At 42.1% G+C, this 26,744-nt stretch overlaps 1 protein-coding gene across 3 annotated transcripts; it reads left to right on the top strand.

Annotated features, from left to right (window-relative positions):
* The first annotated feature begins 1,554 nt into the window (after nucleotides 1–1,554).
* Nucleotides 1,555–19,083, top strand: XRCC2 (X-ray repair cross complementing 2). Of its 3 annotated transcripts, none has more exons than XR_001866023.1 (4): nucleotides 1,555–2,126; nucleotides 4,187–4,268; nucleotides 9,836–13,252; nucleotides 13,772–19,083. XR_001866023.1 is itself a non-coding variant. In XM_008643171.2 (3 exons), exons 1-3 carry the CDS (start codon nucleotides 2,049–2,051, stop codon nucleotides 10,549–10,551), a joined length of 876 nt encoding a protein of 291 aa, XP_008641393.1. In that variant the 5' UTR covers nucleotides 1,555–2,048; the 3' UTR covers nucleotides 10,552–19,083. The 3 variants fall into 3 exon arrangements, 1 of the variants encoding a protein (XP_008641393.1); XR_001866022.1 differs by having other exon boundaries at nucleotides 9,836–13,327; XM_008643171.2 differs by having other exon boundaries at nucleotides 9,836–19,083.
* Nucleotides 19,084–26,744: the final 7,661 nt, after the last annotated feature.

The raw sequence follows: 26,744 nt of genomic DNA, 5'->3' as shown, positions 1-26,744 counted from the left end.
GCCGCGGAGGCTGTCTCGGTGGATTTCCTGCGGGTCCCGGAGGGGTCAGGGGACCGCGGGTCCCTGTCCTGCCTTTGTGTCGGGATGCGGGTGGGCTCCTGCCCTGGGCGCTTCTTGCAGCACGGGGGGAGATTGCTTGATTTGTCTCGGTAATTGTTTTATAAATACTTCCTTCGCGCTCCCTTCCCAAGTGTTGGAGGGGATGCCTGAAGAAAAATACTTGTGGGGAAGGTTTGATTTAAAGGTTCGAACTATTATCATCTTAGAGGTCTCTTCCGACTTTACGATTCTATAAATAAACAGTATGTAAGGTGGAATTGCTTTCCTCCTCTTTAGGAGAAAAGAGGTTTGAGTTTCCGAGTTTTGTTGTGTTGTTGTATTAGGGGGTTTTGTCCCTTCTGGGTGGTTTATTTGTGAGAAACTTCCACTTGCAATCAGCAACTTAATTGCGTGGAGATTGTGTGGAACTGTACCAGAATATGCTGAATAGTTCACATAAAACATATGTGTGATAAAATTTATTTGTTGTTAAAGCTCTGCGTGGCTTTTAGGGGGACTTGAGCTTTTAAGCCCTTTTGGCACTTAAAAAAAGAAAAATTAGAACCAGATGTCCACTATCAGCAAATAGACACGAATTAAGGGCATGAGATGTACTGTGTGTCCAAGGGGTAAATGCATTTATTTGTCCACATGAGTAGTGCGAACAGGGAATGCACATGGCATCAACTGCCTGCAGTGGATGGATATCCAGCCTGGAACAAGGGAGGGGTTGACAACCAATGGGTTAAGAGAGGTCAATGTATGAATACAGTGTCTGGAAAAAAAATTGTAAAAGCGCCTGAAACAGAAAACACTTAATTTAAACCAATACTTCCTCAAATAGCCTCATGCGTAAAGTCAGATTTTACTGAGTTACACTGAGACTGCAGTGTTATACTTTTATTATTGAATGTAATTAATACAACAGATTAGAGCTTCTTGCAAAACAGCTTATATCACAATAAAAGTAATGACAAATAGCTTGCATACGTCTTCATGCCCAAAGTTTACGAAAGTTCAGTCAGAGCGGTTATAGTGGTTGAGAATTAAATTTTGTCTAGTACTTGAGATAGGTTTGTATGTGTAAATAGCCTGTAGGTTAGCTCACAGCGTCTAACAGAGCTGGAGTATTTAATTTGAATTTCTTTAACATTTTAATGAAGTAATCTCTCATTGCTGACAAGACCTACATGTGTGCTTCCATTGATGCACAGCTCTCTTGAACCCAACAGAGTATGAGCACATCTTGCATTAGTCAGTGGAACTGTCCATATACGTATTTGTTTATAAAAAGGACGATAAATTATAAAAGGCATAGTTAAAATATTTGAGTCCCATCAGCTTTGCAATTAATGACATTTAACCCAGCTGCTGCTGAGCTTTTGCTGTACAGCTTGTTCTCTTCGTGTAACTGCACATCTGTGCAGTTTCTTGCTGGCATAATTACATTTTCAAAGAACACCTAAGAGTGAGGACCTACGACTAGCAGGTTGCTAAAAGGTGGTGTTTTCTGTAAAAGAAGATAAAGAGAGGCTTATGGAGGAAGAAATGAGCACCTACAGTTCAATTATAGAATCTGAAGTCTGTTAATATGGGATTTGAAATGGACTTAGGATTTTTTTCTAAGCTCTTCCCACTCCAAGGTTCTCTCCAGTGGTGCTGTACTGCTGTATTCTGTACCCTGTCTGTGACAAAGCTTGGGACACCTGACATTCACCTTTCAGATTTCCCTTCACATGCTGTAGATTTCTCCCCCTCTCATTTTCCAGAAGAACGTGTGAGAAGGCAAAATGGAAATGCCTCCCCTGGAACAGAGCCAAGGTGGCTCTTGCTCCATTTGGAACAGCCCATATTGTCCATGTCTGTAATGTGGGCGGAGGGGAGGGATGCCTGTGTAGTGTCTCATCTCATCTTTGATTCCATCACTTCTGCTGCAGTGTGGACAAACCTTTGTGAGAGTTGAAGGAAAATTGTTGGCTGTTTCTGCCAGGAACCCCGTTGCTCCCAGCATGGCACTAATGAGGCAAGTGCCTTTGGAGATTCTGCTTCAGAACTCGGAAGTAAATACAAGCTTGATAAAAACACAGGTGCGCTATCATCAGCAAATTACCATAAATTACCTACATGAGCAGTGCTCAGAGAAAGCACCTGTAGTTATTTAAAATTAATATATAAACTTGTCATTTAAATAACTGCAGATTCATATTTAAACGATAGCAATCAATCTACTGTGTGTTTCCAAAGCTCTCACAGTAAACTTAAAGAGTTAATAGTCTAAGAGGAGACAGCAGCTCATGGTTTCCACAAAAAATTAACTGCAGAGGATGTATTTATTAATGTACAAGTTAATTTAGGAGCAGGAGGCTGCAGAAATGTGTTTAGGCCAGCAGTAGTTGTGACTGCTGGCCCCAGCAGCACCCGTCATTGAGCCCCTGTTATCCCTGAGTGCCACAGTGGTGCTTCCTCTGCTAAGAAGTGAAGAGCATCAGAAAGCAGCAGCCTGTGGTGGTTTTCCTCTTTCTCTCAACTTCCACTGCCAATGAAGAGGTGAGAGATTTGTGGTCCCTCCCCTTGCTGGGGGCCAGGGCCAGGCCCTGGCAGCTGCTTGCACAGAAGAGCTGCACATGTAGGGTGTGCCAAGGCCCTGTTGGTAGTTGAGAGCTGCTGGTTTATGTACCCCAAGTTACGTTCCTGTATTCTTGTGTACATATGTCCATCTGGATTTTTGCTTTGTCCAGATCATGAAACCCTGCTGGTTTCCAAGAGTTCACTCTGTGTTTTCTGTGCTGCACAAATGTGTGAAGTGTAACAGGAGGATCTGGTGATCCAGAGCCAGGTCAATTCAAGTGTTACTCTGGCCCTTCAGAGGACAAGTCAGAAAACTCTCCTGGATACGTGTGAAGAGGCCAAGGCAAACACACTGACATTTTGTTAATGGAAGGGACTCTTAAAATGTCAATGGTAATGTCACACTTAGATTCCCATTGTGACCACTTGAAATAAATTCAGGGCCATTTAATGGAGTTTTATTTTACTGTTAAAGGCAAACACACACACACAACTGTTCAAAGAACTTTTAAGACAATTCAGAGCAAATGTTGCTCATGGATGTAGCAAGGAGGAAAGCAAGAGAAGGCAGCAGTTGTTTGAAGGTGTGTGCTCACTGCTCATTTGGTCTTGAGGATGGGATAAAACTGAACAGGATTTGTTTTGTTCAGATCTTTAAATGACAGCTGGGTGCCTTGGAGAAGGTAGTATTTGGCACCAGGGTACGTGCTCTGGTGACACTGAGCATCCCAATAATGTCCTTTCCCATGTGTGCTAATACATGTAGGGAATAACAGCTCTAGTACCAGGGAAATGTTCATTCTTGCTTTACACAGTGTGCCAGAACTACTACTAACACAGGTTTTGTGAATACCTACCCACTTGCTATGCAAATACCTCTCAATTTAAGAAACTGTCCGTGATCTTTGAACTAATTAGTTTTACAATGGACTTAGTTTACAAGGGGCTTTGGAGAACTTGCTTAACAAATTCAAGCTTGCTTTAGAAAGGTTCTTGCAGAGCCACTGGTGACTAATTACTTTTGAACATTCTTAATCCATACTCTGTTTGAACAAGTAACTATGATATAGTAGGATTGTAGCCCAGAGGAGTCCTGTGTAACTTTTCAGGTGAAATGCACATGGTTTTACTTATAAATGCTCAGAGAGGCTGACTCGAGGGATTGATGATGGGTAAGGTTTCACGTCTCAGCCAGTATTTTTTTTGGAGGTGATGGTTGTTACAAATGATGTTCTTTCCCTTTTTTCTTTGGAATGGGCAGCACTGCAGTGTACCGGAGGCAGTTCCTCTCAGTAATGTACCTGAGCAGCCTTTGCTTTTTAAGCTTTACTTCTCCTCATATATCCAGTCCTCATTGCCACTGAATCTGTGTGCTCATTGTTTGTAAGGCTAGAACCTTCTGTTGCTGTAGTACAGACTATACATTTCCATATGTATTTATGAAAACATCTTTAAAATCAGGCTAATCTCTCGATAGGACTGTCATGGAAAACCGTCAGTTCTTAGAATCCTTTAAATTTGTTTCCCAAGGTCCATTATTTTCAGTTGACAGCATGGCTCTTTATCTTTTCTTTAAAAGCTGCTTGCACGACTTGAGGGCAGAAGTTCTCTGAAGAATCTCGAACCTTATCTGTTTGCTGAGGAAGGATCTCCTGTCCATGGTAAAAATGTCTTTATCCCACTAATCGAAAAATATCCATGTAAAAGTATTCTCAGAGCAATGTAACAGAGATACGTATACAAGTAAATTATTTTGCCCTAGATCAGAGTTTTAATTGTTGATGTAGCTATGCAAACTAGATAAAATGGAATAATACAAAGTCACCATTCCAAACATTGTTTAATAGGCCTTAAAATCTACTTTATGCATATCAAAACACAGGTGTGAGTAAATACCAAGCACGTTGGTCAGTGTCTAATAGTTTTACAGCAGTTTGTTCTAGAGTCTGTCATTAAACCTCTTTGGTTTTAATCAGTGGTCTAGACAACCACCACAAAGTCATAACTGCAGAAATTTGCAAAGAACGTGAGGTTCAGTAAATAGCAAAGAGTTCAGTGATATGGAGTTGTCTGGGTAAGTTAGGGTAAGGGGCACGAGCAAACAGTATTTTTCAATAAAGCCAAGTAATCAAGCCATTCAGTCTTGGCCTGAAAAATCCTAATTATACTTAGATAGAACTTCATAAACAATTCCATTATGGAAATAGGTACTAATTAGTTGAATGAGTTCACAATGTCAGGATCAACATGGCTCATAGAGACCTTCAGTGAATGAACCTGAATTTAAGATTGGAGAAATCAGGTAACCTCCCAATGACACCAAGAAATTTTAAGATCAAGGTTGGATATTTTAATGAAAGAAATTACTGAACTAAACAGAAATTAACACACTATTCAGGAAGTCAGACTTATTTTCCAGATTGTGTGAAATTTCATTAATTTCACAATGGAAGAGAGAACTCTGATTACAGAAGACTAAAAATATGTATGAAAATAGGCATATGAGTGGCAAACTGTAAGGATCAACTGGTGAGGTACTGCTGTGGAATTTAGGTATGAATGAGTGGATTTCATAGGGCAAGTATAGGGCTTCAGTGGTTAGCAGCACGCTTATCTGCAGTTTTAATCCCCACAAATACAGAAGGTTCAGAAGAAATAGCAGAAAAAGCAATAAAAAGAATCAGGATAATTGGATGAGAGATGATGCTTAGTCTACAAATGCAGTCACTGTGAGACTCTTTGTGTATTGTTTTGCAGCGCTTGAGAACGCATGTGGGCTTTAGCAGTACATGATTCCTGCCCTGGAAGTTTCCAATGTGACATAACAAAGATAAAGGGTGGAGAAATACTGCTAAAGCCAGTGCAAGCAGAGCATAGAGGAATATTTAAATACTCTCAATTCTGAATGGCTGTGTTACTCACTAGAAGAATTAAGGGCCAGGAGTGAAATTGGTGTATGCTTCACAGGGCTCTCAAATTCTTAATTTTTTAGAAGATGAGATATTACTGTATTTTTTTCAAAACATAAATATAAAATGCTGATCTTTTAGTCTGGATGTTTGTTATTTTTTAGTCAACTTTATGCACTGTTTGAGACTAAACTGGTTATGTGCTGGTCAAACAGACTTTAAGAAGTTTTCTTGGGGATCACTAACTGCCCTTGCTGCAGTCCATAGCATTACATAATTTTATGTCAAATTATCTGCTTTGCTCTTAAAGCTTTATAGGTTGTTCATGTCTGTCCAAAGAGTGTTCCAGAACCTCAGTTCTAAGATGGCTGAAAACCTTGTAAAATTCATCACTGGTGCCAAAGAGTGCCAACAGTCATTGAGCTTTTGAAGCCTGTGTATTTTTCTTCTGGTTTCAACAAATGGTATCAATTATTACCCATATTGGTCATGCTTTTTGGCTGACATTAATGAAGCTGCCTAACATATTAGCACAGCTCTTTAGCTGTATATATATAAATGGACTTCACCTTTTATTATGTTTTTGCTTTGTCTTTTAATACCACAGCATTCATGTGAGCCCGTGTGTTATTTTGATGTGTGTTCTCATTATTCAGTCTGAAATCCCTGTTGAAGGCCTACCTCTCCATTTGTCATGAGCTTGACTTTTAGTGTGTCACTGTGGAATTCTGTAATGTTGCCCATGAAGTCCATACTGAACAGTGCTTCATCTAAAATGCTGTGATTAAAGCAATGCAAAGACCTAAATTATTCTTTTTTTCTGATGGTATTTAAACCAAACAAATATATGAAGTCTCAATAAACTATCCAAAGGTTACATTTTAGTTAAGTGTTCATGACTTGCATGTCGGGGTACTGTAAAATAGGGAGAGGTAATATAGGTATTAATGTGATATTCTAACCACTGCTTCTAATTATGATGGACTCGCATATTTAAGAACACATAAGTACATTAATTACATACCATTTAAGCTCTTCTGGAATGGAGCAAAAGTGACACAAGCATTAAATAATCTTCCACTATTGCCAGTCATATTTCCCCTGTGCCACTGGCATGAAGGTGTGGGTGTCAGTGCAATGCTCTGATGTTCAGCAATAGCATGACACCCAGCATTAACTTGGAATAAATATAAGGCCTTTCAACTTCACTTATAAATGGTATAAATATTAGTGACAGCTTCTGCACAAAATGGCCAGCCCAGGAACTTCAAGGTAGCCTACAATGTGAAACACACAAAGTTATTGCTGAGTATTCCAACAGCTTGTTTGTATCTGCAGTGTCAGAAAATAGTTTAACCAGCATTTGCTGGTGGATTGATTACAGACGAAAATAAGGTTCTTCTCTTTCAAAAGATAACACCAAATTGGTGACCAGGACTGAGCACAATGTTTCAGCTAAAAATATGTTAATCTTACATAAATATTTACATTTCTGCAGCATCATTTAGTTGAACCAGTCTGCACATTCATAGCAGGACTATTGTTCTCTTTAGTCTGTCCATAATGGGCCAATTCAAGCTGCCCTGAGCCAGGCAGTGTGTTGGGGGACTCCTTAAAACCTACTTCTTGAATTCACCAGTGCCGAATTTCATGTGAAATCACTCTGCTCATCCATCTCCATCTGTTAAATCTTCACAAACTTAAGTCTTTATTAACCCAATTAGTTTGTCTTCTGCATGTTTTGCCAAGCTAATGGAACATTCATCTACTGATATGTTTAACATCTGCCAACACTAATTCTAATAGAAAAAATTCCCATTAACTTTCTTCCATGTTAAAATGTCTGTTCCTGCTCTCCCTCTCAGGCTGTTCTCATCCTGTGACAGTATCTTTTTACTAATCCTCTTTTCAAAGTTGTTTTGACATTAATGGATGATGCTAGTCCTGATCACTCAGTTTCTTCTGTGACCTATTGTCAGGGTGTCAGAGGCTTCTTGAAAATGTTGCTGGCCTCCCTTCCTCCTTTGCTGTGTCATGGTTTGTCCTCTCTGATCCAGAGAAATGAATTTCCCCTCTTATCTTACTGTAACAGCCTGGTTGCTAATTCAATGAAACCCTACATTTATAGATGTTGCTATAAATGGCTCCTGTTTTGCACCCGTTCTTCTTGTGGGCAGCCTCTTGGATAATCAGGAAGGCACAGAAATCCCCAGCTCTCTTGAGGTTTTCTTGCAGTCCAAGCTGTTAATGTTTTCAGAGTAACTCAAGTGTCTTGGTCAAACTACAAGGCAGCTGTGTATCTCCTTCAGCAGTGTTGAACAAACTCTGAGGGGTGCTTGGCTGTCTTACTATGAACATTCATAAACCACCACCATAAAAACCTCTGAGAATGATTTTTGTCATTCAACTTAGAATTTTTACTTAAATAAGTTTTATTAGTTCTGCCAATAAAAAAACCTCATCCAGTGTTATTCTCCAGCACACAGATATCCTGCTAGAATGTCTTCAAATGGTAAAAGTGAAGCATTTATTTCCCAGAATAATTTTTGAATCAAACAGGTCATATTTTGCTGTAAAGGCAGGTGAAGCAGTCTGTATTGCCTGTTGAGCCCACTCAGTTACTGGTCTGGATTCAGAAATGCCAGTCAGGGTGGCAGAAGTTTTGTGCCACAGCCAGTGACAAAAGATACACTTCGTTCCTTAACAAGAGCTGCCTTACGCAATTGTTCTAAAATGTTTCAAGAGACAAAATATGAGGGAATGACCTACCCAGCACATTTCGGGTAGTTCTTCCAAGCTGGTATCTCACCCTGCCAGGGTGTGGTTATATCTCTGGCACAGGCTGTGTGACAGCAGAGCCACTGGCTGCAAGTGTCAAGAGTTGGACACTGCGACCTCTGGACAGGAAGAGAAAATAAAAACTTATGTCCCAGGAAATGTAGTCATTTTTCCTCTCAGAAGCGAGGGGGCCATTCAGAACAGCTTAGTAAGGGCTTGGGAGGCAGTCAAGCTTTTTAATAAATTTCAAAGTATCAGAAATTCATAGAAATGGTATTTCTGGGTGTCACTGAAATGGACAGACTTGTCACATCAGGTGTAAATTGCTTTTAACACTTGCAAAGGGAGAAGAGCTTGGTTTCTTCCCTACCATCCTCCTCCCCCCATCCCAAGCTTGACATTATAGGCACTTGTGAATGAGGACATCCTCTGGAAGCTGAGCAGTGACTTGAAAAACCCTGTTAACTCGGGCAGGCACGAACATGTTTAAGGAAAGTTGCAGTTAATTCTCTACTCTCGCATCCCCCTATGGAAAGCTGTAACGCCATTTGCACTTGCCAAGGCCGTGGAAGTCTCTTACCTTCCTACAATTACAGTTGTGTGATTGTCCTTACTGTGTGTATTTACCCTTCTGCCTGAAATCCAAAATCTCATCAATAAATAATCCAGTTCCCCAAATTAGAAATTTATAAAGAACTGCTTATAAATCAACTTTTTTTAGAGTCTTGCTCTGATACAAGAAATCAGAGGACTTTGGATAAGGCTTTAGAGTATCTTGCATTCACATTCAACAAAAAAACTGGTTTCCTAATGAAGCGTAATGCTGTTTTTAATTAACATTTTAAATTTTTATGATATGTATTTTATGACCCACATGGATGAGGTAATTAGGCTGAATCCTTTTATGAACAGAGATCCTTTGCTTCAGACAGAGGCATTGCCTGGAGTTGAAGGAATCCCTGAGTCTCCCTTGTCAAAAGAGGCAGTTTCACATTATTATCACCACAGTAGAATAAAAGTGCTAAATAAACTTAGTGGTGTTCTCTTCACCAGTCACAGACTCCTGTAGGAATCTTGTGACATGCAGCATGTGACATCTATGTGACATGACCTCTAATATGTCAGATTTTTTTTGTTTTGTCCTCTACTTTGTTATTTCTTAATTGTGTGTGCATAATGTAGATGGTTTCTTAGCCGCTTTTGTGGAGCAGCTTCCTCTTCTGCCTTCATCTGCCTGTAGTGATACAGATGAAATCCAGTTGTCAACCTTTTATTGATAGAAGTCTCTTAGATGCTGCTGGCAGAGGTTTACAACCTTTGCTCACAGCTGATTAACTTCACTTTAGAGGCCTTTCTTGAAAATTGAAATACCTCTTGGTAGATGCTAACCAGGATTTAAATGGGTTTTTTTTTAATATCAAACTCTCTAAAATGCATTTTTCAGTTTATGGAATAGTGAGTGTTGGTTCAGAAAACACTGAAAACTGACACTGGGCTGTAAATGCTCTTACCTGACAACATGCTGCTTTGTTTTTGAACAGGAGATGTTATTGAATTCCATGGCCCAGAAGGGACAGGAAAAACAGAAATGCTTTATCACCTAATAGCTCGCTGCATCATTCCCAAAGCAGAAGGAGGACTGGAAGTAGAAGTCATGTTTGTTGACACAGATTACCATTTCGATATGCTCCGGCTGGTCACTGTTCTTGAGAACAGACTGGCACAAGGGACAGAAGAAACGATAAAGCAATGCCTGGGAAGGCTTTTCCTTGTGAGCTGCAATAGTAGCACTCAGTTACTCCTCACTCTCTACTCTCTAGAAAACCTATTCTGCGCTCACCCCTCGCTCTGTGTTTTGCTCTTAGACAGTTTATCAGCGTTTTATTGGATAGACAGAAGCAACGGAGGGGAGAGTCTTACCTTGCAGGAGATGAACCTGAAGAAATGTGCTAACTTCCTTGAAAAGCTTGTGACACAGCACCACTTGATCCTCTTTGCAACAACACAGACACTAATGCAGAAATCTGCAAACTCTGCAGAAAGCTTTTTACCTTTAAAAATTCCACATGAAACTGATACAGACTACAGACCATATCTCTGTAAATCATGGCAGCAAATGGTAACCCACAGGATATTTTTCTCTAAGCAGTGTAATTCTGGCAACAGTAAAGGTTTTACTGTAGTTTCTTGCCACCTCAAAAGAAACCAGATAGTAAAACGTTCATTTAGCATTGCAGAATGTGGAGTTCAGTTTTAACATCAGTTTATTTGGTAAACATTTAGCAAATCCTGGTGCTTAAGGCCTGATTAGGTCTAAGTACCTTTTAGTAACTTTTCAACTAGCTGGTTGTTGCTGGGTGATTAATAATTGTTGTCACCATTTTCTTAAAATTCAGTGAAGGGCGGGGAATGGTAAAAGTTTTGAATTACTTCAGCAGTTCAGTCCAAACAATAGAGGAATGTTGACATTACTTGTGTGTGCCTAATCAAGAAAATGGTAACCAAAGACACATTAAACTTAGGGTATCCTTCAGCAATCTAACCGATGTGGCCAAATGCCTGTTGGAATTTCTGAGTCTTGCTGCTTTAAACTACTCCTCTTCCACACTCCAGAAGTAGGAGTCTGCTTGTCTGTGGCAGAGGTTGCAAAAAGGCCAGAGTTCACTCTTTATAAACATTGGCCTTGGTTTATTCCCTGTAGCCTTGGGCATAAGAAATGCAGTCACGATTTTGCCTGAAGAAGAGAATTCATTTTCACAGCCTATTAAATAGTGGTGATCCTGACTGTGCTGCTTCTCCAAGCTCTCAACCTCTCCATTTACATTAGCAAGTGCTCAGAGGAGCAGGGATTGCAGGTGTTCTGACCCTTACAAACAGCTGGCATTGAAGAATCTTCCATCTTTTAAAGAAATACAGGCCTGATTTTGATGACTGAAGGAAAAGTAAAGACCCAGTGCAGGATATGTGTGAGTTTGTGCTGCATGCAGCGAACAGTTTAGTTTTTGAAAATAATTAAGTGCAAGTTAGGGGATGTTTTGGGAGTGGAGGTTGTTTTTTTTGTTGTTAGGCGTTTTTTTTAATCATGCACAGACTTTTTTTTCTCTGCTGTCCCTCATTATTCCTTCCCACTTCTTTTCCTTCCCCACTCTCTCTAAGAAATCGAGGAATGCCATGCCTCTGGTCTTTACCAATATGTATTTGCCACATGTAGAACATTTGTGTGCAGGATTTGGCATGCACATGTTGCAATTCTGGCAAAGAAGATTCAGAACTTATGAGAAATGCCCTACAGTTCTGGCAAAGAACACCACATTATTTATGAACCTAGAAGTGCCCTTTGAAAGCTTCAAAGTGCTTTACAAGAAAGAAAATTGCACACAGTACATTATTTAATACAAAAACTTACATTAGCTTACAAATTCAAATTACTCAAACAAGGGGGAAATATTTCTCACAGTGATGTTTGTTCAGTCATGTTGCACAGCACGTTTTATAGTTTAGATTGAAGAGATTATTAACAAAAATGCATATTAAGAAGAAGTATCTAACTCAGTATCTTTTTGAGGAAGATGCCTAAAAACCACTGTTGTGAGACACTTACCTTTGAATTTCCTGACTTCTGAAGCAGCTTTTTCAAGCTGAATGTATGTCTGGAATCACAGCTGTGTATAGTTCTGTTACCCTCTTGGGTTCCACCGTGTCTGTTCACCATGAGTTCAGTTTAATTATTCTTTCTATGAGAACACTTCCTTTTTTCCCCTTCTCATTTTAAACCTTCCATCTGATTGCTTCTTCATGCCATCAGTTCTTTGATACAAGTGAACTTTGCCTTTTCGACATCTCCCCAGAGCTGATGATTTTATAGAATGTCATTTCATTTGTGCTTTTTAATCCATCAGCACCAATATGTATTTTATTTCAAAACCTGCATAAGTACACAAATCCATGAAAAAACATACAACAACCATTCAGCCTAGTGGACCCAAGTTAGATGGTTCACCATGAATAGACACTTCCACTACAAATAATCATAAAGGGCATTCTTGATTTTTTTGTAAAAAAGAATGGGAAAATTCAAGTACAACTAGAGCACTTTAAAATCTGAAAATTCTAGGACTATGTAATTTCTACTAGAAAAAAAAGAAACCAGCCCCACTTTCCATTTGGAGAATACATCTCCACTGATGATTAACTTCTTCATAAAATCATACTTGCTAAAGAATATGCTTGAGAGAAAAAAACAATGGATATGTTCTGGCATTCCCGTCTGGAAAAAAAGCTTTTATATTATTCACAATGTAGTTTGTATTTTGCATTGTACTATTATAGAAATGCCTAAACTAAAATGAAGCCAAAGTTCTAGTTGATCAAAAAGAGCACCTCAGGAAATTTTGAAATTTCCCAGTTTTATTTTTACTTTGAATGCAGACAGATTTTTTTAATTCTCTGGTAATTGTAATATTCATGCTCTGCACATTTGTTTTAGCTGTATAGCAAGCCTGGATTTCTGAAGTGCTGAGCATCTGCATATCCTTGTAATACTGCAGGAGGGATAGGCAGTGCATAATCTGGGAGTGCACTGACCTCATCCTCTGGCATTTGGGAAAATGAACCTTTAGGATACAAGTCTCAGAAAGATGCACTGATAAAGAACCTGGGAAGCAGCAATTTTGTTTGTACCTTAATGCTCTGTGAGTATTAAAAATGGGGTTTGCCATTTCTTCAGTGGAGAATTTTTGCAAAATTTTGTACCGATTGTAGTTAGTGGAGACTGCAATTGATCCTTGTGAGCCAGGAACAGTGTATGAAATGTGGCATTATACCTGGAATACTCTGTTTAATGCAGATTCTCCTCTTTCACCTAGACCTGAGGTACCGCCCTGTCTCCAGCCCAGTGTCTCACCTGGGGTGCCCTGAGCTGCTGCAGCTCAGTCTCCCAGGCAGGAAGCACGTTTCGGGTTAGTACGTCTGTGCTAAATCAGCCCTGCAGAAGAGCATGGAATGCTTGTATTCCTGAACTCTGATTTAGCCAGGTATTTCTTAGAAATGAAAATCCTTTCATGTCAGTGCCATTGTTCTTCAGCTCAGGGTGGTATTATTAAGGCTTTTGTAGGCACAGGAACTTTTTACATTCCTTAGAATTTTTGTTTGTTGCTTCATATGCAACATGGAATTAAAGCAGCAAGCTTGAAGTAAAGAGGAACTAGTTCACCCTTTCCTCCATCCTTTTCATAATGAGAGAGCTTCTTAGCAAAACGAAATTAAGGTATTTTGCAGGTTTTATATTTATTTTCAACTAAACTAATATTTCTATGGACACATGGAAAGAAAATGTTGAGTTTTATATTCAGTTAAAAGTTCTTTGTATTCCTAGACTTTTTATAGAGCAAATAAAATACAAATAAGAGTTTGCTTGGTTTAAGTTTGTACTTGCACATAAAATTCAAGTTTCCTTTTTCTTCTATAACTAATCTCAGAAGCTTAATTTTCCCTGGAGTTTGGAAATGGCAGAAGATAAATGTTCTCTTGTGGAAACATACCTGCAGTTGTATTTTTGCTGGAGAGTAATGGACAAAGGAAGAAGAAATAACCACTTTGATGGCAGCTGTACTGCAGGTTTGGACTGTGTCTGAAGAGAAACGTGACTTTTTACTTTTCTGTGGCTGCTCTTATAAAACGTCTCTTGAACCTCTTTATTCAACTGTACTTTTGATATGTAGATACCACGCTGGGGCAATGGGCAATGTCATTTTGCCATCACCAAGGCCAAACTTACCACCCATAGGCCAAACTTACCACCCATCTCAGGAGAAAGCTGTGCCACAGCACCAAACTCCAGCTGGTGTAGGAAGTTGCAGTGAATTCTCACCTGTATAAAAGCTGCAGACAAGTGCAAGGTGTCCAACAATTACAGAGTAACACAGGACCCATGTGTTTCAGAAAGGGGGAAACACTGGAAGGACTTGGAAGATTTTGGCAATGGAAAAAATTTTCAGACAGGGAAAGGAGCATCAGTACAATGGATGTGCATGATCTGGATGGAGAACTGATGCCCTGCAGCAGTCTCTGAAATCAAAGGTCTGGCCATCCTTCTGTGTGAGAGAAGACAGCAGAGTGGCACTGGGCTGTGAATAACGTGGAATGCGACAAAAGGACCCATGAACTGTTCGCTGATGTGTCTAGTATGGTAATGCTTTCAAAGAGAAGGTTGACTAGAGATGACCTGCAGGTAGTTCCCACCTGGCCATATGGATTCCACTGTATAAATGCTTTATAGCTTATTTATAATGAAAATATAAAGCCCTGCTTTTCTGGACCCAGGAGGAATTAAATGTAAAAACAGACTTCCTCTTTTATGTTGGGGGTTTTTTCCCTCCAGCTCTAGGCACCTTCCCAACAGTCAGCACTTAGCTCCAAAGCACTCTTGCAGCTTTCTGTGGCAGGACTAAGCTTCACTGAAAGTGAGTAGTTTTCTCCTTTGCTGAGAGTTTATGTACACTCTTTATTACCAGCACAGACTGGGCTACCCAGATAGGGAAGCTTGAACCTGTGTGACACGTCAGTGTAGCTGGTAAATAGCTGTGGAGGCTTGATTCTGCTGGCAGTCTGGAGTAATGTCGCATTAGAGTAGATGATTTTGAAGAAACAGGGCTGTGACTTCCTTTTGGAAAAGCCTGGCACTCTTCCCTGTGCTTTCTCACCCTGCTTTGCATCCTGCCCCAGCCAGCTGGTCGTTGTACCTGTGTGGGCCTCAGTGCCCCAGGATAGCGGTGACAAGATGTCACCGCCTTGCCAAATGCTGGTGAACAGCCATGTTTGGATCTTGGCACTCATTCTGCAGGAGCTGGCACAACCACTAGAGTTAATTTAAACCTTTTGCCAGGCTTCTTTCTCATACATCTCGCTGGGCCTGTGCTAAAGACCTCCTAGCTGTGGGGGAGATAGGAAAAAGAAGCAATCTTGGGGTTTGAGTATAAGAGAGACAAGATTTTAGGCCATTGCTCCAAAAAGAGGCCAGGCAAGGCTGTGAGGTTCCTGCAGTGGCAGACAGAAGTCAAGGCCTCAAAGGTGGCTTGGCAAAGGTCAAGGAACAGACTCTCCATCTCCTGTGATGGGATGAACAGGAATTTTGACTTAAGAGGTACTGCACACTCTCACACTGCTGATAGAGAAGACCATGCTGTGGTGGGCAGTGCTGTCTCTGAGGCACATCTCAGACTCCCATCACTGACAATTCTGTCTCCATCCCACTATCTCTATAAGGAGGGAAGTGAGAGGGGAAGGGGTTGAGAAGAGGGGAGGCTGTTTGGGAAATTCCTCAAGGCTTTGCTAAAGTATGGGAAACAGGAGAGCCATTTGGTCAACAAAAGTTGGCAGGCAAGGGCTCCATTTCTCTCCAGAGCCTGTAGAAAAATGCCCATAATAGCAAAGAATGGCTTAGCTGGAAACAGCACACTCTAAAAAGGTCACGGGGTTTCAGGAGCAGCCTGCGGCCACCTTGAAGAGGAAAACCTGGCTGGAGAGGAGACACCACCAGAGCTGCTGTTTTGCTCCTCCAAATTCCTATCAACATGCCCTGGTGGAACAGCACATACTGCCACTGGAAGCTCCTGTCACAGCTTCTTCTAGCTGGAAATGGGACACAGTTCAACCCCTTCTGGGAAGCAGGAAGCTGGTGGCAGGCCACTGTGTCTCCACCCTGCTGAGCAGTCTTGCCCATGATGAGGAGCATTCACTTAGAAGGTCATGGCTGAACTTTCCCTTATCCTTTATTTTAATGCCTTAACTTAGTGTCTCTGCAGTGATACTACTGCCACTGCTTGCATTTCAATTACCATAAGCATCAGTGGCACTTTTCTGACAATAAAATTTTGTGAAATTATAATATGCTTGTATTTTCACCCATCAGAAAAAAATGATGCTTTAAAAAAAAATTATGAATCCCCTAAGCAAATGCTATAGACCAGTTGCATAGGCAGTGAAGTTACAGAAGCCAGTGGAGCCAGGAATTTGAATAGCTCATGTAGTTAAAGGAAAGGGCTCACTCACCATCTTTAAAATCCATGGAAGCATTCCAAATATGATTATTCTGCAATCCTGTTCACAACAAATCTTGCAGCCTGACACTACATGCCCCTTCCCATTGATTGTATGGCCTGCACAAGCACTCTGAGCCTATTAAGCCTGAAGTCCCTGCTGCAGATAATAACTTAGACATTTCAGTCCCTTGAGCAGACACAAAAAAGTACTTACTAGCACAGTTGTCAATTTTGTGGAAATGTCCTGTGGGATTCCATAAGTCCATATCCTAACAACTGGCTGAGCTCTTTCCTTCACTCCCGCAGGTGTGGTTAAATCAAGGAGCAGTCAGTGCTAGCTGGAGGCAGGCAGGCCTCAGCTGCCTGGTGCCTGCCAGAGAGTATCCATGATCCACTGCTGGCTGCTGGATGCTCAGGAAAGATTCCATCTCCCACCACAGCAGAGGAGTCAGTGAGACCCCCTGGACTCAGAAGGGCAATCCTAATATGCCTGATTTTTACCATGCCACAGTAGCAAATCAACCTTTCTCAGTGATGGAAAGGGGAATTTCTGACATTCTCAGGTCTTTGCTGGTTGCAGATCAGCTCACACCAGTGTCAGTAATTCACCCCTGTGACTGAGCACTGCAGCACAGCCCAAAGGAGAATCACCTGGAGACACCTGCTGGGAGGTCCAGCATGGCTCCTGGACCAGGGCACTGCTCCTGGCATCCTTCCTGGCACAGGGAGAGCCGGCTCTGCTTCTCTCTAGAGCAGCACAATGCCCGCATGTGGTGCCAGTGACTCCCAATCAGTGTCACGGAGTACAGACACCACTAAAGGAAACCCTTTCTTGCATTCTGATCAAATTCCATAGTTCTGCTCATGGCTCTGCTCTGGTGGGATCTCGTGCCTGTGTTTTGTGTTGTAGTCACTTCTGTTTTGTAAAGAAGCTCAAGTCATTTTCCTGCTCTGAATGAAGGACAGAGGTTGCATCCAGCAGTCTCAGTGACACTTTACCCAACCCTCATGGCAGTGCTGGCTATGAACCAAATATTAACAAGAAAGAGCAGCTTAACAGAGTGTCAAGATTACAAAACATGCTTTTTTTTTCATGTTGGTTTGGGTTTTATTCCTGCTTCTAATAACTCTTCTAGGAAACAAAATTTCCCAATACTTCCTTTTCTGGTAAGACAGAGTTTGTGTGGTATTCTACCCCAAAGGTAAGAAAAGGACATTCTCTGGGTTTATTTTTTGAACTAAAACTATACTCCAGTTTGGGCTGTGCATCCCTTAACAGTGTTGTTCCACTCATGGATTGATCAAAGATACCACAGACAATAGGAAAAGTAGGAGGGAGTGCTAGAACACAGAGCAGGCAGGATTGCAGACAGGTGTTTAAATGAATTCACTGGATATGAAGAAAATTCTGCAGGATCTGAAAGCCAAAAGTCAAACTTTGAACTATTCCTTCTGAATTTGCACTTTTACATGTACAGCACAGCTGAATTAGAGCCTGAAGATTATAAAAATGCAGACACAGAATAACAAGGCTGGTTTTCCAGATCTTTTGATCCTACAGCCTGTTTTCTCCAAGAGCAAGGTTTAGCTTCTAGGACAACAAAGGTGACACAAACAAAAGTGCTTTCTGTTATGATAAGAAATTATCAAATACCAGTGCAAAAGTTCAAAACCTGCTGAATTCCCAGTATGTAAAATTGGTCCTGGCTACTCTCTGCTCTGGATGATTTCAGTGTCACTGTTGTCCTGTCATTTATTTGAAGCCAAAACCATTATTTTTGGGAAGCAGGTAGGCTTTCAGACTCTCCAAAACCAATTCAGTATAATTATGGGGTAGGATGTACTAACACTAAAATATTAATTCATACACAGACAAAAACATGTATTTAGCTGCCTCCAGAGTTCTTGTGAACAACAGCAACACATAGAACAGAAGGCATTTCATCTTGCAAAGCCATCATGGCACGAAAGAGGACATTCAAAGGTAATGGAGAAATCCTTTTGTCTAATGAAAACTGAATGGGAGGTACATTTTCTTACACTGTGGTCTCCTGTCCCAGATCTCCTCCCTGTCTGAAACACTGTGCCAAAGCTCAAGCAGTAAATCTGTCTTAGCCAAAAGAAGCCTGCTGGAAACCAGAATAAATACAAGTGGAAACTGGAGTAGAGACTGGAGCCTCATCTCATTTTGGATTTGCCTTGTTTCCCCACAGCTTTCCTTCTAACCAGTTCATTGGTCTTGATATGCAAAAGCAAATCCAGATAATCCTGGGCAGGGTGACACTAGGTTTTGAATACCCAAGAAAAGAGAGGTCAGAGTGTAGTCTTGATACAAAGACCCAAACTCCCCCAATCCTGTGAAACTGCATAAAAGCCTTAAGTACTCCTGAATAAGGAATTGCTTTTTTGCAGACTTCTAGTTGATGGTCTTGTTCAAGTATTCATTTTTAATTCATCAAAGGAAACATAGAAGATGGTTGAGGATGTGACTTGCCCAGGCTTCTGCCATAAAACAGCAAAACTTAAAGGTCTGTTTTAAGGTGGTTTAACAAACACAGGTCTAAAAGGCTTGGGTATAGGGCAGCTTCGCCAAACAAGTGGTTTTGATAGTGGTGTAGGCTGGGTTCATGTTGTTCTCCAACCACAAGTTCAAGTCTCAATATTGCTTATTTGCTGGAAGTTTGTGTAGCTGACATTCCCAAAGAGGCCATGGTAACTCCAGAACAACCTATAGATTTAAATGCTGATGACTACAACATAACCTAGACAATAAACCTATCAAGAAAAACAATGTGAAGAAACAGCTACAGACATTAAAAATAGAAACATTTCCCGTGTGAATATTAAAAATATAATTATGGGCTAATAGCTAACAGAATTCTTGCTAGCCCAGGGAAGCTACTCCTTGAATGAAAATTCATTACTTATGAACAGACTCAGGATATCTTGCCCACAACAGACTGCTCAAGTAATGTAGGTCCTTTTCATTTTTATCCATTCCCTTTGTCAGGCCCCAATGGAATTGTTTAAGTTGGACGTAGCACAGAAGCCACCAGCAGAAATGCACTGAGTGTGCTTCTCTGTTGGCAGGACTTGAGGTTGTCAACGCAATGAAAGGATCTCAGCCACACAACCCAAGTTAAACTTGCCTCCTGCCAATCTGCCACATGCTAAATTCCAGTAAATTGCTTAATTAACGTAACGAATGCAAACTGCACTCCAGTCTGCTCTATAGGTAGCTGGAAACACCCTCGTACACAAGCAACGTGCTCTGTCCTTTAACAGTGTGGCCTACATTTATCTGTTCCTAAGAGCTCCTATGTGCACACCTCTTGTAAATTTTTCTATTCCATTGTACAGAAAGTATTTCTGGCTAACTATTTTGGTAGCCTCATTTATATTCCCTATTTCTAGAAAGGCTCATGCATATGTTTAATGCATGAATAGTTCCAGGGAAGTCAACGGGAAAATTTATACCTTTAAAGTTAAGGCTGTGCATACATCTTTACAAAGTGAAAATGGACTTTTCATCTACACCTCAAGGTTTCCTCCAGCTGTGTCTGCCAGAACATACATAACTGAACCAGACTTCAACACTAATCCATTATTCCTCCACCTAGGAACTTGAAATCCACCATTAACTCTACAATCATTATATATGGCTCTCTTTCTTTTTCCTACTTCTTTCCCAAATTACTCAGAACATGGGGCATGAAAAAAATACTGTGGTGTAGGAAAGCACATGCAGAGGCAGAGCCAGGTGGTGGTGGCTGGAGAAGGACATCAGGCCATGCTGACAGTGGCTTTTGTCTCACATTGTGATTCTGAAGCCTGTAGAGGTATCCACAGGCTCATAGCACAGTCCTGTTCCCAGCCTGTGGTGACTGGCACTCCCTTCCACCTTGTTCTGGATCAAAATCCACAATCTAAGCATCTTCTGTCCCCATCCCCCTGTACTCTCCATGCCCCAGTGACTTGGAGCCCTTTCCCACCAAATGCATCAGTCATGGTGTTCATGGCATTAAGACCACACTGGTATTTTTGGTACATATGTTGCACTCAGGAAAAAATCCAACAAAGTGTATCTGTGTTGCAGAAAAAATATAGCTGTATTTTTCCTCTCTCAGTTTATTTTCCTCTACTACAAGGACAGGCCATTCAAAGACTCCATGGAGTAGAATAGTGTGCTCAGTAGAAAAGCACAACTCCTGCCTACATGACGTTAAACTATCAAGTAGAAACAACATTTTTTGCTTTGTGATTGCATTCCCTCCCACTCTCACACAAGCCAAGAGGAGTCTCTTGTGTTTACAGCCAGAGAATGGGAGACAAGCACTGGGCTGGTCTTGGCTCAGCTCGGTTTTTTGTTTGTGTTGGACACATGATGACACTCCCCTCTTCAGATCCAAGGTCCTGAAAGCAATTTGTTTTCATTTAAAAACAGAAAGGGCTGTGCTTTCTTACCAGCACACGCGCTGGGGAAGGCTGACAAAGCAGCTGCCTGTCCTTGTGCCTCAGCAGAGGAGCCGTAGCTCCCGTGGCTCCTACCCAAATCTCAGGCGCATCAGAAAAGTATAACCACAAACTTTCCAACCTTCTGCAGTCGAGCCAGCAATATTCCCAGTTTGGCAACTACACGTCCCAGCTGTCAGCCTTACTGGGCTGTATCAGAGCCACGTGGACACGGGGAGCTGCTCACACAGCCTGACTTGGAAGATCGGTGTCTCAATTTGTCATGCTCATATAATAAATCAATTTGTTTCCTTTAACTAGGAGTTAGTCAGCAAACCCTCACTCATGCTTTTCTCATACAGTAAGTCCCACTTCCCTGTAGGATTTGTGTGAATGTGGCCTTACCTTTGCTTTAGGAGAAGCAGCGAGATGAGGTTGGTTTTCCTGACATATCCATTCTCTTGTGATTCTCCCCCAAGCAATCAACACCTGATTTTTCTACCCTTGCTGAAGACCTATTGGACACATGGTTTACCCTGTCCCCTATACACCATGGTGTGGGGAAGGAATGTTGTCCTCCAAGCCAGGCTGACCTGGATGTGATGTGGCTGAGCAGCAGAGCTGCATTTCACCCACAGCCCCATGGCCACCCCTCGTCCATGTCCCGGGGCAGTGTGGAGGCTTTTTGTTCCAGAACAGTCTGGGATGCTTTCCCACTGAGCCGGGGGAGATCCTGTCTGTCCTTCTGGACAAACAGGTTGTTGTGTTAAGCAGCAGAGGCCTATCAGTGATGGCATCTCTCAGTCTGCCCCAGCAGGGCTGTGTGGGAGGGCTGGTTACCAGCACCAGCAAAGGTGGCTCCTTGTAGCCCCCTTGGTCTCTCTGGCCCCACTTGAACCCTGCTTGAACTCAGGTTCAGGCGAGAGATTTCGCACATGGTTCAGAGCAGGGCTTGGAGCAAGAGGACAGTGTCAGCAGCAGGTCCCTCGGCACTGCTCCTCCCCAGCTCTGGCCGAGGGACTGCAAAATCTCCAGCCCCATGTGCTCAGCCTGCCTCATCCAGCTGTGGGAGGAATTTCAGCTGTGGAATAATTTCTCAGAGGAAGTGTCTATCCATGAATTAATGTCTCTAAGAACTAATTATTGGGTAAACTGTATAAACAGTCCCTGAAGTGCCTCTTCAGTACTCAGCTTTTGGGCTTCAGAACAGACAGAGCAGGCAAGAGGATTTTCAAAGGATGCTCTGTCTGGGCAAGCGATGATGTAGGTGACTCAGTGGTTTTCCCTCTCCCAGCCTAAAAAAACCAGAAAGGTCCGTAGTGGTCATTTGGGGTGAAAATTTATAGCTTAATAATTAAAAAAAGAAGAAAAAAAAGCCATTTCTAGGCCAGATCATAGATTCTAGGCTGCCATCCAATGTCAGAAAATGTTCCCCTCCCAGCAGGGGACCCAGGCTAAAAGGTTATTTAATACTTTCTGGTTTATTTTCTTTTTGGAATAACTGCCTTAAATGATTGGTTTTGGCCTGAGAAACTGTTTGCTTACCTGGCACCTGAACTTCAGTGATAAACTTTAATGTCCTCCTCTGAGTATTCCCATAGTACATAAAGGAGGCTTCATGCAGTCCCACTAGCTATAAATCTGACCTTTCTTAAAAAAAAAATCTAAATCAGATGTTGTTCATTATCTCTTTCAACTCCTATCTACCCGTGAACATCCAAAAGTTTTAAAAGCCTTTCTTAAGCAGGTCTCCACTCCATTGATGGAATATCCTTTAATATTTTATAGCTCTGACTTGCACTTCTAAAAGTACTAATTAATCTCACTAGATAAAAACTGGCACAAAATGGCACAAGTGAGAATAGCTCCATCCTTCCTCGCAGCAATAGTGTGCCAGTTCATCTTGGAGCATGTAATGATTTACTGTAATAGTTTTAGGCCCGTAATGGGGCCAATAACTGGCATCTGGAAGCTGTGAGGCTCTTTCCCAATGGATGCCATTCACATATAGTTATTTAATTAATTAACAGCTCCGCTACCATAAGCCAGTGAAGAGTCCATTAAAGTTGTTTTTTTTTTTTTTAAATATCTTCCAAAGTAAGAACATATGCTGCACACTGCTTTTCCCTTGGAGAGTGCTTAATGTTGCAACCTGTTTATCTTATGACTGATTTTCAAATTCCACCTTAACCAGCTGCTTTTTGCTCGACTTTGGGATTCAGCAGAGACTGAACTGCAGAGCGCTCAGCAGGAGCAGCGGAGTAACATTCTACCTGCATGTGCTCATTCCTGAGCAAGGTGCCAAACCCCCGCAATGGCTGCCTGGCTGCCTCTGTGCTCTTCCCAGACTGTACATGTGATGCACTTTCACTTGCCCATTTCTCTGCTGAAAGAAAAAAACAATGAGGGAAAAAAAGATAAAGGTGTGGAGTTCATTTGGAATAAGCAAAATATCAGTGGGAAAATGAACCCCAGCAGATATTGGAGGGAGTTGGTCAAGTTTGTAAAATGCATTTGAGAGCTCAGTCCCATGTGAAATGTGGAAAAGCCATCAGGGGCCATAAAGCTAGCAGGGATGGGTTTGGTCTGGTAACAGTGCCAAAGGGTTTTACTTCCCAAATGAGGATTCCTATTCCGGAGGTGCAGTTAAATGCAAACCACGTCCTAATGGGTGCTGGCCTGCAGTGGGGCGAAGGGCTCGTCCATAAGCCTCCCTCCTGCAGGGAGCTGAAGTACAAGGTAACAGCTTCCCCTGGCACTGCCTGGGCATGGGCACATGCAGTGTGTGGCTCCAGCCTGGTGCCACGCAGCACGCGGGATCTGAGGAGCTGCCCCAGAAGGATGTGGTACACATGAAATTGGAGAAGCTCCGAAAGGACAGGAATGTCATTTAACAGTAACTGTCTAAAGTGAACCCTGCTAACGTGGCAGGGCACAGCGTGAGCTCCCTGGTACTGGATTGTGATATGTAGGACATGTCAAAAATTACATAATCCCTGATGCAGAATCCTTTTCCCTGGCTGTAATGTGTTGTGTTGTTCCTCCTCCTGCTCTCCCTCCCACTGGTCTGCAGCACAGCCTTCTGCTTGCAAGGCTTTTACTGGGGTGTGCTGCAAGGCTTGGGAAAAACAGCAGTGCCCTGGAGCAGCTGTCACCCAGAGCCCTTCAGCCTGTGCCCCATCCCTGTGATCCACCATGGATCATCCAAGGGCTGCCAGAAACCCAGGGGAAGCCAAGAGGAGCTGGGTTTGATACCCTTGTGAGAGATGTCAGGTTTGCTCTGCCCAGATGTCAGGTGTGGACAGTGAAGAACCAATCTTTTTAACTGCGATGTCTCGTGCTCTTCCCTATGTAGAGCCTGAGGCCTGACAAGCCTGAAAGTTCAGCACTCAGCTCACTTCCAAGTCCATTGGGGCTCTGAAATTGCTCTTCAGCCTAAACCCCCTGAAGCAACCAGTCTGTCCAGGCTGCTGGGTCATGTCAAGACCTCCTGGCAGGTCTTCCTCCTCCCAGAAGGTAATGGCAGCTGCTGCTGTCTTACAGAGCAGGGGCTGTACAGGAGGTGGTTCCCACTTTCAGTTGCTTAATGGTCCAAGGACTCTCCAGGAAGCAGCACGTGGACCAAGTTCCTTCTCCTGTAAAAGGACATTCAAATATGCACTTCCTACTTTCCTCAGCAGTACCTCAGCCCCTGGGATAATGCACTACCTGCTGGGATAATGCACTCTCCTCAGCTGGAGGAAGAAGGGACACTCTGCATTCACTAATGCTTGTGTCCATGTGACCTGTAATCTGCACAAACTCCATCAGAAGTCCTTGAAGCAGAGGCCAGAACTCAGGATCTCTCCTCCCAGGAGACTGCCATACCCAATAGGCTATGCATGGTCACCTCAGCTAACTTCACCAGTATCCAGGTACCTACACGTACATATAGGCAGCAGGGAAACAGGCATTTCCTGTCCTGAGACAAATATCTTTCTTGAGTTCTTTTTCCTCTCCACTGACTGTTTGTGGAGCCTGGGGTGACTAACAGAGTCTTTGAAGTCCAGTTGTTCAGCAGTATCTACATCAAGGATGATGAGTCCTCCCTCTCCTCCCTCCAACCCTTTCCTGTCTTCTCTTTCTATCCCAGTAAACCTTTCATGTTGCCGCAGATCTAACAGGAAGACCTGGGAGCACAGTTATCCTAATCCCCTGCAGAACTGCCAAGAGTTAGCGGCTGGAAGCCTCACCATGGAGCTGTGGGCTCAAATCATCTCCAGGAGTTCTCCTGTGACCCAGCAAGCCCCCAGCAGAGGAGCTTCCTGACATATGGCTTCCCTTCTCAGTTTATTTTAATAGACAGGACTGACCATTTTTTGGTTCTGCACAACAGATGCTGTAGACACCTATATTCTGCAAAGAACTGTAAAAAATATTAATTAATATGGTAATTAATACTCCATGTGTGCTTTCTGCTTTTGTAGAAAGCAAAGCAACTTTAACCCAGTTTGACTGGCTGTTCTGTTTTACTGATTTGTCCTGCTCTACTACTTCAATTAATATCCTCTTTAAATGTGATTTAGGCTTAATATTACTTATCTTCAAAATATAAGAAGCATCCCACGTGACTTCAGGTTTCTTGATTAGTGTTAATTTACAGATAAATTACCTCAAGGTGCAATGAAGGTTAAGCACATATACTGGGAATTTAAAGTAAAACAAATCTGACAGATTTTGCAACTAAAGTAAAACCCTGCAGCAGAAAATCCAAAGCACTCATTCCTGAAGTTACACTCAAAATCCAAGCCAATTAATATTAGAATCATAGAATCATAGAAAGGCTTGGATTGGGAGGGTCCTGAAAGATCACCTCATTCCAACTCTCCTGCCATGGGCAGGGACATCTTCCAGGTGCTCCAAGTTCCATACAGCCTGGCCATGAACAGTTCCAGGAATGGGGCATCAACAACTTCTTTGGGCAGCCTGTTCCAGTGCCTCACCACCTTCAAAGTAGCAAATATATTTATTCTCTGGTAGAGTTTACTTCATGACAAAAAGGCACATTCTATCATAAGCCTCAGGAAAACATTTTGACCAGCTGCAGCCATAGATTTTAACCCCTGTGAGGTCATAGGCAAGTCCAAAGACCCAGTGTGGGGCCTTTGTGTACTGACTTCCTCCATATCTAGCCTCTAGACCAACCTTCCATTTCTTTTCTAGGTTTGCAAATACATCAGACTGAACTTCTGAAAATATTCAGAAGTTCTTTGCTTCTGTGATGTGGAAGAAAACCCAATTCACAGCCTGAGAACTCCCTGGGATGGGAACAGGATGGTGTGATTTTCTGTTTCCAGGAGTGTTGCTGGAGGATCGGGGAGTATCATTAAAGCACATGACAGAACTTTCCCTGGACATATGCTGTATAATGTAAAAACACTCAAAGGATTAACAGCAATCGGGTATATATCTCTGGCTGTGCACACACACCAAATCTACAGACAAAGGATTAGAGATGTAGCATATGAACCTGCAGGGAAAAAATACAGTGGGGCCAGAAATGGAATCATAAGAGAAAGGTTATTCCTGCATTTTTAAAATTTTATACAGATCCTTGTATTCCACAATGGCTTATCTGAATTGCAGGAATATGTAGAAAAAGAGATCAGTCACAAGCTGCTGGGGTTTGTACACGCTGGTCACAAAGGAGAGTGTCTGCTCTGGAGCTTGCAGGCCAAGAGCTGTTCCTTGCAAGTGCATCCACATGGTTGGACTCTCAACGTGTGGAAACCCAGTCCCAGGCGTTAGCCCAGAAGAAACATCTTTATTCTTTCTATGCTCATTAAAATAAAATACCCTTGTGAATTTTAACAAGACCCGTCCACTCCCTGCCTGGCTTTACTGCATCACCCTCTTATCTAGAAAGTTTTTCCTTATGTCAAACCTAAATTTTATTAGCTGCAAATAAAGCTGGTTCCTT

This window comes from Corvus brachyrhynchos, unplaced genomic scaffold, assembly GCF_000691975.1.
Source record: "Corvus brachyrhynchos isolate BGI_N302 unplaced genomic scaffold, ASM69197v1 scaffold18, whole genome shotgun sequence".
In the NCBI taxonomy this organism is placed as follows: Eukaryota; Metazoa; Chordata; class Aves; order Passeriformes; family Corvidae; genus Corvus; species Corvus brachyrhynchos.
This window is presented reverse-complemented; position numbering and strand designations above follow the sequence as displayed.

Bases quoted from the DNA above. Each gene is read 5' to 3' on its own strand.
- XRCC2 (XM_008643171.2), top strand. From the start codon at position 2,049: ATGGCACTAATGAGGCAAGTGCCTTTGGAGATTCTGCTTCAGAACTCG. The intron at 2,127-4,186 runs GTGCGCTATCAT...TTTCTTTAAAAG, and splicing joins CAAGCTTGATAAAAACACAG to CTGCTTGCACGACTTGAGGG. The intron at 4,269-9,835 runs GTAAAAATGTCT...GTTTTTGAACAG, and splicing joins GGAAGGATCTCCTGTCCATG to GAGATGTTATTGAATTCCAT.